The sequence below is a fragment of the Ixodes scapularis genome, unplaced genomic scaffold (genome assembly GCF_016920785.2).
Source record: "Ixodes scapularis isolate PalLabHiFi unplaced genomic scaffold, ASM1692078v2 PGA_scaffold2__306_contigs__length_199485367, whole genome shotgun sequence".
Classification (NCBI taxonomy): domain Eukaryota; kingdom Metazoa; phylum Arthropoda; class Arachnida; order Ixodida; family Ixodidae; genus Ixodes; species Ixodes scapularis.
The window spans coordinates 188,919,051-188,932,006 of record NW_024609857.1 but is presented as its reverse complement, the minus strand read 5'-3'; the positions used below and the strand labels follow the sequence as shown (position 1 = coordinate 188,932,006).

General features: G+C 40.4%; 1 protein-coding gene across 1 annotated transcript in view; it reads right to left on the bottom strand.

Annotated features, from left to right (window-relative positions):
- LOC8042343 (glutamate receptor ionotropic, kainate 2) overlaps nucleotides 1-12,956 on the bottom strand; it is a 422,879-nt gene that overhangs the window by 14,872 nt on the left and 395,051 nt on the right. The window contains exons 11-13 of the mRNA XM_029986050.4: nucleotides 10,359-10,720; nucleotides 7,227-7,425; nucleotides 2,445-2,670 (exon numbers count right to left, since the gene is read on the bottom strand). Coding sequence (XP_029841910.2) covers nucleotides 2,445-2,670; nucleotides 7,227-7,425; nucleotides 10,359-10,720 — 787 coding nt within the window. The remainder of the gene's footprint in view (nucleotides 1-2,444; nucleotides 2,671-7,226; nucleotides 7,426-10,358; nucleotides 10,721-12,956) is intronic.

Genomic DNA, 12,956 nt, shown 5'->3' with positions numbered 1-12,956 from the left:
GGAGGCGACAGTACGCCACTTGAGGAGAAGCCAGAAGTGGTGAGGGGAACCCGAGGGTAGCCAAAACTGCCGTGGTTTTTTGGCCATCATTGGGGTTGTTCCCCTTCCCACTTCTGGCTTCTCCTCAGGTGGCGTACTGTCACCTCCAGAAGCTTCCTACCTCCATGGTGTTCGGGGAATCCAAAACGGCATTGTGGCCCCTATTTAAATGTCCTCTATTTTCAAACTTTCTTACCTAAAAGCAGGCATTGACTCTCAACACTCGATATCTAGTTTCCTTTTGACTCACTAAACACATTCTTTTACTAAAATACCCATCCTAAATAATTTATCCAAATTCAAATTAACCTGATTGTTGATTTGCCTCACATAAAAACACTAAGTCATTTAGTATCATCAAGGTTTACAGCGCGTGTTTTTTCCCTTGGCCACAAAAATACATGTAACTTGAATGAGCCAGCGATGTTTCTTTTATCATTGGCTTCCTGTGGCACAAGTGGCCATCTCTGCACATCAGCACGATAAACCGTCTACGTGTTCCACTTTTTTTTTAATGTACATAATTAGTAATTTTGATGAGGCGCTGAAAGTTTATACATAAATCAATGCTTATTTTTACTACCGAAAAAGTTTATTCTCAAATTTATTTAAAGACTTAGGATTACAAAACGTTATATACTGCCATCTAAATAAATGGAGCCCTCGGTAGAGGTTTGTATTGTCGCAATCGCTTGTCGTTGCAATTCTTTGCGTTCAAAGTAAAAAAAAAAAAGCCGTCAAAAGATCCGGTATAACAATACTGTTGCACGCGGTTATCTTAAGTTTACAAAAAAGATGGAAGAACTCAATAGTGTGCAGAAGTCTGTAAGTCTAAAGCCAAGGCGAAGTGTGTTTCTATATACGGTTGTGTTATACGCTTTTAGCATCGCTTACCAACTTCAAGCAGAATGAAAAGCTAGTTGATAAATACTAAAATATTGATTGAATATTGACTCGAAATGCCCTCGAAAAAACGCTCAGCATTTGCGTTTAACAATGATTGATAAATAACACGCCACCGAACCGACATCTTCTGAAAAAATATGTAATTAAGTGATGTAGCCTTAAAAAAAAAAAAAAAAAAAAAAATACATGCTCACAGCTTTACATTTGATGATGCCTACATGCACACGGTCCCGCGGTTTTTTCCGAACATCTCCGAAGGGTTTTGCGAAAAGTGCAAGCGATCTGGGCAAGGATAATAATCCTTGAAGAAAGGGAACAAGACGGACAAAGGAGAAACACAAATCTGCAAACACATCTGGTGGCTGGTGAGTTACTGAAAAGAGTCCGCCTGGTCCTGGTATCGAACCAGGAACCTCTCCATTTCTAGTGGAGTGCTCTACCCACTGAGCTAACCGAACGTTAGACGCGAGTAGAGGAAAGGGACTCTAACAGCAACAAAGGTGAACGGCCTGCACTTTGAGGTTATGATGATAATGCATTTAATGCAAAGGTGCAAGCGAGCTTGACAAGGATAACCATAATGATCCCTGGAACCAGGGACCCCTCCATTTCCACTGGAAATGAAGAGGTCCCTTGTTCCAGGCGTATTGGTTTTCAGACGGGCAACAGTCACCTAGCTGTGTTTTGAGGTTTATGTTTGTACTTTGTCCTCCTTGTTGCCCTTCTCCGGGGAATATTATAGTTATCTATGATTCGTCTTACCAAAGCAAGCTCTGGCAGTGAAGAAAAGAAACGGTTTCGTACTTCGGTAATAATAGCTTTCCAATAGAATGTAGGGGCCAACCAATTATACGCTGGAGCACGTTAAGCTGGTTCGAGAGTGATCTTAACTAAGCTAACTTTCCATTAACCTTTGACTGATCAGCCGAGTTTACCGACCAATAATTAGTGTTTGATGTTCTTAGTACACCCGGATTAAAAGTTAACTCCACACAAAAAATGACATACTTTCCTATCAGACGCCCTTAATCGTGAACGTTGTAGAATCCGAACGACCGTTTTTTACGAGATGTAGTGTAAAAGACTTCAAAACAATATTTCGCGACATATACAAAGTGTACGTGTGGGAATATCTTGCGGGCACAAACTATTGCCAGTTAGAGGAATAATCTATATATTCGTTACAATGGGTTGCTATGTTCGCGTGATACATTATTTTTTTCTCGATATGTTCAAGGTTGTGCAATTGAAAAAAATAGGCCCTCGCAAAGATTTAGTCGTTTACAGTATATAAATGCAGCATTCGATATACGTGGTACTTAACAACGTGACGACACCATAGGTCAAAAATGAGCCGAGTCTTTAGACGAGAAACGTTGAGGGTACAGTAGTTTTTTGCTCATCTAAATTCACCACCGGCTATCTGCGCAAACATTTCTGGGTGTGGTTTCCGCTTTTTCAAGTATTTCAAAATTTACCCATTTTTTCCATTCACTTACTTTTTCTCGTGACGATGCCGTATCCCTTGTTGTCAAGCAGGCCTCCGATTTGTGTGAGGTTGCAGTTTCTCTCGATGATATACTCGATGGAGGCAGATTCCATGAGAAAGGCATAGTCCCCGGCCATCACTCGAGTGTGACCGTCTGTGGCAGTTTCGACGTAGACGTCTTTCTCGTGATCAAGCATGTACTTGTGCATCATCTTGTAGGTCGGGATTTTGGATTCCTGCGAAAATAAAGAAGCGAAAATATTTTGTTTTTATTTTTGCAATCTGCAGTCGCACGAAAAGACAGATTCGCTTCGGAAAACTGATAACCGGACATCTGGTTCACTAGAGAATGTAAGCAAATGCTTAAAACACAACTCAAACAGTCCGCAAAAATCAGTTTCTTCAAGTATCGTGCTGTGATTTAGAACACAGGTGCAACTAAGTCTAGGTGGTGAACTTCTAGAGTGTTATGTGGATGGGCGCGCTCTACAGCAACAGAAGTGATATCTTCAAGAAAGCAGGCAAAAGCCACTACTGCGGAGCTGTCAACCCGTCACCGAAATTAATATGTGCAGTTTGACGATGCTGAGCGACATCGGCTTTACCAACGCCACCTAGAATAATCGAAGCCTGTCAACAATCTTCCCTAACCCTACGTAACGTCATCAAACTTGGATGGCGTCAACTCGGCAAATGGGGCCGAGCTGGGCGCCAAGAGTTCTTAGACACAATTTTTTGACATTTAAAATGCCCTTGTTATTGTTATGTCAACTGTATTTTGACTGTACGTCAAAGCCCACGCCCTCAGAAAGGGGGGGTGTGGGGAGTATACCCCCTTGTTTCATATGTAACACCCAAAAACTACATTTCGACGTTCAGTCCACTGACGTCGAGCTGGCGATACCGGCTTTTGCGAGTGGCTTGATAGCTGTTGGGTATAACGTACTAAATAGCAAATGTGCGTATCAAAGACTACAAAAAAACAAAAACCTTGATTTTCATACTGCAGTCCTTAATCCGAACATTAGCTATTTTAATAAGTTGTATCGCTTGACTATGAAGCCGCTCGTGTAAGTTGGTATCGTCTGTTCGACGTCGGTGGACTGAAAGTCGAATTGTTGCTTTGCGGTGTTACATATGGGACAAGGAGTGTACCCCCTACACCCCCTATTTTTTAGAGTGCACCATGAATTCCTGAGAAAATTTACAACCGACTCTCACTCTTAGACACACAAACAAAATGACAGAAAGTGTGTCTCCAACAAATACTTTATTGGAAAGAGGAGTCATCGCTTGCGGCTTCGGCAAAACCCGTTGGCCAGATTTTCCTCTCAGTATGACAACATTCCTGACTGAACTGGAATGTACGTTTACTGTTATTGCAAGATTGATCGATGCGCATTGTGAGTTTGAAAACATGCTTCTGTTTTTTAAATAACAAAAAGGTAAAGACTATCTTACACATAATTAGAACGCGTTGCCGCGTGCGAGGCGGAGTTGGCAACGCACGCAGCTTCCAGGAGGAGGAACCGGGTTTACACCCCGCTTAGCTTACTCCTTTCTTTTATCATTCATCACTATTTTTTTAAAGTTTCAGGCCTTTCTTAGCTCTTATTGTGTGTCCTGGTTCAGAACGTTAAAGACCGTACCCCGTGTGTAAATGCAGCGGTAGGGCGCTGATTCAAGACAGTCGCCCTTTTGTCGCCGATGCAAGTGCGGTTGCGCTTCTCTTTATGTTTGTAGGCACACGTTGACCTAATTAAACGTTTATTTGAAGCTTTTTTATCTGCAATATTACCTTTACTTCCTACTAACATTAGCAATTGCCTGTTTTATAATGTTCACAATTTAGATGTCATTCACAATATCTGGATGTTTTCATTTGACATGCATCACGGTGTAAGTCATGAGTAAACTAATCATATATCTTAAACCGCACATGTTGCCGAGGAATGCATTAAACTAGGTCTATTAACCAGGGAATTGTTTAATAGGGTGGTTTTATTTAAAATACACAAATCTTTTTGTTGCTGTTTTTTTGTATAATTTTTTGTAAACAAATTTATGTTATAGAATAATTCCTGCAATAAACAACATTGTTTGAAAAAAAAAGCTTGGAACTATTAGTTTTACAAAATAAAAATATGTGAAGTGTCGCGTGCTCGAATAGATCAAAAGCTCGACTTGATCATGCCTCAACTTTTTCGTTCTTTTCAAATTGTTAAAAACTCAGTTTTTTGTATGGTTTCACGTAGCAAGGCCTATTGCGAACCATTTTTCAAAGAAAACGGTTTATAGTTTTTGATTTTGTGATTATGTTTGTACAAAATCCCTTACCCAATGCCTTTTGCCTCATATCCAAATTGTTCCAGAAACTCCACCGTTAAACACTACAATATGAAACAACTATCGGTGCGTAGCTATACAAAAAATCTATCTGATTGTACATTGTTCGTGTTGCTATCATATAATACAAATTATATTTTGCGTCTTACTTTTTAGAAACACAACATTTCAAGATTGTTGAGGTTGAATTGTATTTAAGTGTTTAAACGATTTCAGAGCAGTTCCAATTTGAACTATATTTGTTTGTCTTTGTCACTTGGGATTGCTCATTAAAAATGGAACCAATGATTCTACAGTTTATTTTTGAAGACGGAAAAAGTCAAAACAACAATGATTCAAGATTAAAAAAAAATATGATTGCTTCAGAATAACGTTATCGACCACGCGGAACATCATAAAGCTGATATAAAAAGAAAATTAGTGCCTCAATTAACTAAACTTCGTTAACTACCGCATCGGTTTGCATATTGCAATTGGTGATTTTCAGCCAGTCGTTTAATAGGCTACATAAGTGAGAGTTGAGAGAAAAAGCATTCATCAGGTTATAACTTGCCGAATTTTAGCAGCAGCGGTAGTGCGAAAGCAGGGAAAAGAGCACAAAACGCGCGAAGAACACCGCCCCTAAGGTCGGACAGTGTCACGCCGCTCCTTCTTTGAAGATAGGGTTCACCTGGGGTTCGGCCTTTTATACCCTCTTCGTCTAACTTTCACACGGCCGAAGATACTGAAATTAGTCACGTTAGAAACAAATGTAACCTGAGCCAAGATTTAAAAATATTGTGGTGCATTTTAGGAAGACGAGACCAAACAATAAATTTGTTCATTGCTAGGAGCAAGTCGGGTTATTTTTTTAGATTGTGCCCAATTAATAAATTAATTAAGCTTAATTATTAACTCTTTAAATATTAAATTTAGAGCAAACGCTTGAATGGCAAAGTTTTAAAGCGTCCTCAGAAACATCAAATTCAGTGGCTTTTGTCAAAAAAAACCTTAAAACCTTTTTTATAGGCCTTGTAAAAAGTTCGCGAATTATGAAAAAAAAAAGTGACTTTGCGGATAGGCCGTGGATTGAATAGACTAGGCCTGAATGCTGAATAGAGCACGGTTGACCAAACGGTGTTAACAAATTCGCGTTTTTTTTTTGTTTCTTTTTTTTTTTAATTTGGGCCCATTTTTTTAATTTCGGAAAAACGAAGCGTGTTAGAGGTTTCCTAATAAAACCACTAAATTGGATGTTTCTGAGGACACTATACAACTTTTTCATTGAAACTTTCGTTCTAAATTGAATATGCGAAAAGTTCAATAATAATTATAATTAATTAGTTGATTGGGCAAAATACAAAAATTAGCCTGAGTTGTCCCGAACAATGAACAAACTTATTCGTTTGGTTTTGTGTCCCTAAAATGCACAGAAATATTTTAAACCTTGGCTGAATTTACGTGGAATACCCTAAATATATATATGTATATATAGAAAAGTAGGGTGCGCAGACACAGACGCCGTTGGATGATAAAATAAATCTAATTTACTGGCAAAAAAAGACACTCAAGAAAAAAGAGGGAGTTCCGACAAAAAGTTGAATTAGTTTACACAACTAATCACACACGAATATGGCTTTGACGCCAGGGTGTCGCGTGCCTCTGCGGCGACACGTGAAACCACGACAAAAAGTTTAGTTAGTATGTGACAGCAGAGTCACATGACACCGTGATGTCACGAGGTTACGTGACGCGAGAGTCACATGACGTCATGGGAGATCATAAAGTCACTAATAACGAGGCGATACGCGAACCCTTGACCTCGTGTGACGTCACAGAGCTCTGTGAGCTTATGACGTCACTTGCCGTCACACACACCGTGAGACCATCTCATTTGCAATTCATTCAGTGCGTCCCCAAGTTTATCAAACTAAAGACACCAATTTCGGGGCTCCACGTGAAAGACCAACGAATGACATCTGCAACGCCCCAGCGGAACACTTAGGATTAATTTAGACCCCCTGGGGGATGTTTTGACGTGACACCGAAAATTCGGTTACCGGGTGGCCTCTCCGCAATAAGCCTCCACCAGATCACGGACACCTCGGCCGGCATTTTTGTTCACCACCTGCCGGGACCTGGGCATCTGAAGGCTGATGGTTTGCCTCGCAGCCACCGAGGCAGGCGGCTGTGCTTATCAGGTATTTTGTTTACATATATAACATACCCTCAAGCTATAGATTGAACCGGGAAGTGAACTCACAAAATTAGTCGCAAAGTGCGCGTGTAAAAGCCTTCTCATATAAAACAATAGCAGTGGTATGATCAAGACATGCTTAAATGCTTCTTCTCTCTCTGGTGTGATGGTGGAAGATCACATGCGTTTACGCCTTTAAGATTTTTACACACCGAAATATCTGCCCAGCGTTGGGGTCACAATATCTGAGGATAAAAAAGGGGTACTTGCGTTAAAAAATGCTCGTGTGCTACCCGATCGCAGACAGCCATATTTGATCTTGCTCTGCTTGGCGAGGTCTTCGGCATTCTCAATTGGGTAGACCGTCTTCTCGACGGTCAAGAAGGCAGCCAAGTTGGCAGTGTACGATGAAATCATGATGAGCGTAAAGAAGTACCAGATGCCTGCCACTGTTCTCGTTGACATGGCCCTGAAGAACAGGAAAGAAACACATTGAGTATACTTTACAAACCTTCCATACCTTGCACTCGCCAACCTTTCTTCAGAACACATAAAGGTCAAACACTACGAGCTCGGTGGTTGGAGTTGTTGAAATGATGCTTGACTCAAAAATGCAGTGCCTCTGGGATGCTCAGTGAGTGCAAAGGCCCCAGTACAAATCGCACTTTTAGATAGTATATGCCCTCGTGTCTCTAATACAGAAAAAATGTCCAGTTAAAAACTGCTGATTATTGCTAAGACGTGTTGGGAATCCGCCTTCTAAGTCACTTTCGTGACTGTATTACAACTCAGCATAACCAATTTGAATATGTTCTTATGGGTAGCGACATTTAAGATCCGCTGCTAAAGCACTTGAAAAAAAAAAAAGAAAAACACAAGTTAATAACTGTTTTTCCCTCCTAGATTCGTATACAACTTGCAGATATATTTGTTCACTTTCAAACTTTCCTGTACGCGATGGCAACGCAATGGAACCTGTCCAAATGATGTTTTAATATTTTCGAATGGACGGGCCTTAACCACTAAACCTGAATTAGTTATAGCTCTTTTTATGCACTCGCAATGTGGATTTCTTTATTTAAACGGCATTGATTTTGACGTTTTGTGTCTTGTAGCTTATATGCTGAACTACATAATGCATAAAATAAAGTGGACCAGTCGCATAAATTAGGTTAGAAAACATTACGGATTCGTTTCGGAAGTTAAGAATATACTGTTAATAATTTCCCCGCTAAATTTAGCGGAAAAATTGATGTGGCTAGTCGTCAGGGCGTAGCGTGACACCACGACTTGGTACCGTGACGTCGCGTCACCTGACCTCCAGTCACAGGACGTGGTCAGGAGAAATGACATCAGCGTCTCGAGTCGGGTTGTCAGGTGCTGCTAGAATGTTAACTATGCCACGTCAGGACAATGTTTTTTTTTTTCTAAATTAAGAGGGGAAATGCACAAACAGACGGACGGACGAAATAACTTCCAGAATAAAAAGCTTTGTTAAAAGAAAAAAAAACAAAAAAAAAACATCTGATGGTTTAAAACAGTTCTTTGCGAAGGCATTTCAATTAGTCGGCACAAACTTCGTTCAGGTTTCGATGTCTTGCGGCGACATTAGGGAGTCTTCGTAGACGGCTCTTTTCGGTGCGCTACATGCTCTCCAAGAAAGACGCGGCTTGCGAGCCGTTAGCCTCGTCTACAAGGATCAGAATCTTGCAACGGGTTGCCGAGGTTGTTGCGGGACGACGGAAACGATCTATGAAAACTCCTTAATGAGAAGAAAACAATGAGACCGTGTTTTATCGGGCCGAGGGCACATTCTCTAGTGGAACTTCAAGCTGTAACATAACTAAAAAAAAAGTTTTTGAATAGGTGTGACGTGGGTGCACGCCGGAAAGAAATTAACTTATACCTGTTTGAAGTCGTCGGCCATGGTAGTTAGCATGCACAGCTGATTTCTCAAACGAAAAGGAGCACGTGATCTGGTTAGAGCTACGGATCGCTCTTTGTTTTATTTGTATTTCATTTACTTGTCTTTTTAGGTGATTAGCTTTAATATCCATGCTAATATATAGTCTCCGGCATTCTCGATATCATAGGAGTAATAAAAAAAATGCTTCGGTCCCTTATGGTATCGTCTAAATCAACTGTGGCGACAGCCGAGGCGCTGCAGATGGACAATTCGTGCTTTCGTGCGTTTTCCCGCTAAATTTAGCAGAGGAATACAGGAATCATGTTTTCATTAAGCATAGCTGAAAATTGTACAAAGCATTTGACCGCCAAATTCAGCGTAGAAATGCACAAAGTTTTTAGCTAATGTATAGTTTGGAGAGGCTCAAAGCTTTTTTCCGATAAATGAAGCGTAGAAATGCACAAAATATTTTTACCCATTCGTTGAGTGGAGAAACCCACCAAGCAGTTTACTGCTAAATTTAAGGGAGAAATGCGCAGAAGCATTTCACGGTTAAGTTTAGCTGAAAAAATTATAAGCTATCTACTGCCCCTCTGTAACGCCCCTGGCCCTGAGGGTAAATAAATAAATAAATAAATAAATAAATATAAACGGGAAATATAAAAAGCAATTTCTTATTGACTATGCGTTTAATGGAAAAACGCACGGAGAATTTTACCGCTTAATTGAAAGGAGAAATGCCCAAATCATTTTGTCACTAAGTTCAGCTAAGAAACACACAAAGTCATATAGGGCCCCATTAAACGGAGAAGTGCACAAGGCATTTTCGTTGAAACGATTAGTGAAAAAAGAACAAAAACGCACGGATCATTTTACCGTTAAATAGAACGGAAAAATGCACAAATCATTTTCTCACTAAGTTCAACTAAGAAACGCACAAAGTCATTTAGGGCTAAATTAAACGGAGAAGTGCACAAATAATTTTTGTCGAAACGTTTAGTGAAAAAAACGCACAGTGCATATTACCGCTCTATGTAGAACGGAGAAATTCACAGATCATTTTACCGCTAAGTTTAGCTGAGATTTCAACAAATCCCTTTACTGCTAATGAAAGCGGAAAAATGCACAGATCATTTTCCCGCTAAGTTTAGTTGAGAAATGAACAAAGCCGTTTACTGCTAAAGAAAGCGGGAAAATGCACAAAGCATTTTTTTTTTCGCGATAAGTTCAGAGAAAGAACTTGAAAATAATTTTACCACCAAATTTAACGCAGAAATTTACAAAGCATTTTTCCCCTAAGTTAGCCGTGAAATGCACAGATAAGGTTAGCCCTAAACTAAAACGAGAAATGCCCAAATACTTTTCACACTATATTTATTGGATAAATGTCCTCCTACAATTCAGCGGAGCTGCCACGGCTCTACAGGAAAGACACTGGGGATCGGCTGCGAAACCTCCCCGAAAATGACTCTCGCCCTTAACAAGGCTGTTCTTACTTGGGTGCCAAGTCCGAGCCTTGCTGCATGAGTGATCCGATGGTGAACCAGAGAGAGTTGAGCAGGCTGAAGCTGTTCTCGAGAACCTGGTCGTTCTGACGGCATGGGTGTGGGTTGTCCCACTCGTAGGGGCTGAGCCGGCCCACGAGGAATAGCACCACAGAGACGCCGATGTAGGCGCCCACCACGTACGCCCACACCTCCATACTGAACGGCGACAGGAAGCTGAACAGCGTCGTCACCTTCTGGGTGGGCTTCTTGAAGAGGATGCTGATGCCCGTGTTCATGAACGGCATCGTAAAGTCGACGGCAACTTCGCGTTTTGAAGTTATGGTAAGGTCTGCGATGGCTAGGTCTGCTTTCTGTAAAAATCGTTTAAAACAAAAATAGGTTTAAAATTAAGTTTTAGATACGCCCAAATAAGGCCAACAAATTAAGGGTCTTGAGGTAGGCGTACATTCATCGTGTGCTTTAATCTTGTGTCAGATAAGAGTTACCAATAATTCTACTTGAACCAAATGATTTAGCGAGGGCTAAACACCTAAACTTATAATCGGGAGGACATATGAAGTCTTGAATTAGAACGTACACTTTTTAAACTCGTTAGACACATATACGCCCGGTGCGTTCTTTCTGGTTCATTTACAATTTTCATAGCTACACGAAGCGCCCTGCTATTTTCAGGGGCGCAGGTCCCATTGCCAAAACCTCTTTAGTTTTAAGTCACCAAATAAACAAAATCTTGTAGTACCATTTACTGCTCATACAACTGGATATCACTTCGCCTTCCAGTCCGTATTCCGAAATGAGTCCAAAATTAACGCGCCTGTCTTTCGTACGCAGCGCCCCAGACGCGGGCAAAAAAACGTTGGGACCACATTTATTGTTCTCTTCACCTTTACTTTGCACTATAATCATTCTATATAAAAAGTTCTTTCTACAATAATATGTTGGTAGAGCACAAAGGTAATAAGACTTCATTTTAATAATGACACTCTTGAGTTGATTCTCACCCTCAGGAGGTAGGGCATGCCAAGATAAATCTTTTAATGTTCCTGATAAGTTCATAAGTAATGAACCAGGCTGAATTTCCGATACCGCTATTAGTAAAACTGTTAATCAGCTTCACGATACTGACCCCTTTCATTATATGCGTACAAGACTCAGGTTTTCTAAATGGCACCTCATCGGAATGAGTCGGCAAAGCCACTGTCAACTCCCTAACTTCCACACTCGGCCTCTCGAAGATTCGGCCTAGAATGTTTGGGATTGAGTTAGGGCGAAGCTAACTAGGCAAGGGCATTCTGGGCTTTTTATCTTTTAGGCTCGGGTTAAAAGTATACGCGAATCTTTTAGATGAATGGAAAAGCGTTACTTCTCGATCATGTATGCGGAAAAATTGCAGTAATGAACAAAAAACGTGCGTCTAAATTACGATGACACTGCTTTATGAAATTAGTAAATAGGTATAGTACAAAGTGTTTAAAAATATTTTTAGATTAAAAACAAATGTTTTCTGATCAGGATGGATAGCTGGGAAAGATTGTAAGAGTAAATGTTGAAAGAAAAAAAAAACAGCGCGACAGGGACAAGGATCAAAAGACAAAGAGAACGCAAGCCAAGCGCTGACAAACAACTGGTTAGCTAGTAGAACATAAGAAGGAACGAAAAGAAAAGATGGAGTAAAATGTTCGCGCGCTCGCTGGGCGCCTCGTGGAATATGTCCCCGTCTTTTTTATTCTCAGGAGATCTCGCAAACCTAAACGTAGAAACCTATTTTCTTCTGTTCTACGTCAAGTAGTCTTGTTATTCTTAATCCAGAAAGTTTATCTTGCTGGGGGTCGGAGTCAACGAAGGTTGGCTCACACACGAGCAGTTGTTCTTTGTGATGTTGTAGCGTTCAATCATCTCTCGACAAGTTCGGACGTGGTGTTGATACAATACACTGGTGTCATTGAAGCGCGGTTTGCACCTGCAGTCTCGGAAATGAAGAGTTAAATGTGAATAAGCGGTGCCTTTTAAGGAGCTGTGATGCTCTTAAATTTGGATGTTATGAAACCCCAAAAGGAAGTCACTTATGAAACTCCAAAAGAGAGTAAAATTAAATTTCAAATATTCCCGTTGAATTTAAAAACAAATAACAAATTTTCTGGTTGTGCTATCCTAGGGCATCAAAGAGTTTGTTAAATTACCAGTCATCACATTCCAAAGTTGTAAAAAGACTTAGGAGTTTCCTGTTTGAAGTTCGCTTTAACAAATTCATGTGTTCACAAAATAGACGTTAGCTTCACTTCCCAGATAGCAAAGATTAGGGACTTAGAATACTCAGACTGGATTATCTCATCAGCATGAGATAGTTTAATAAAAACTGTTAACATTATTTTCTATTTTTATGTTAGAGGAACGAGCCAGAAAAGAAAACAGAAAGTCTCGGTTATTCATTATCTTCACCGCATTTCACGCGGTCTTAAAATAGTCGCTGCAAGACATGTGGTCAATTTAATTTTCAGCCAAAAACAAGCTAAGCAGATTATGTTCCGCTGTAAGCGTACGCTGGGAGGGAAACGCAGGATCAAAACATAACACATGCAAGGTATT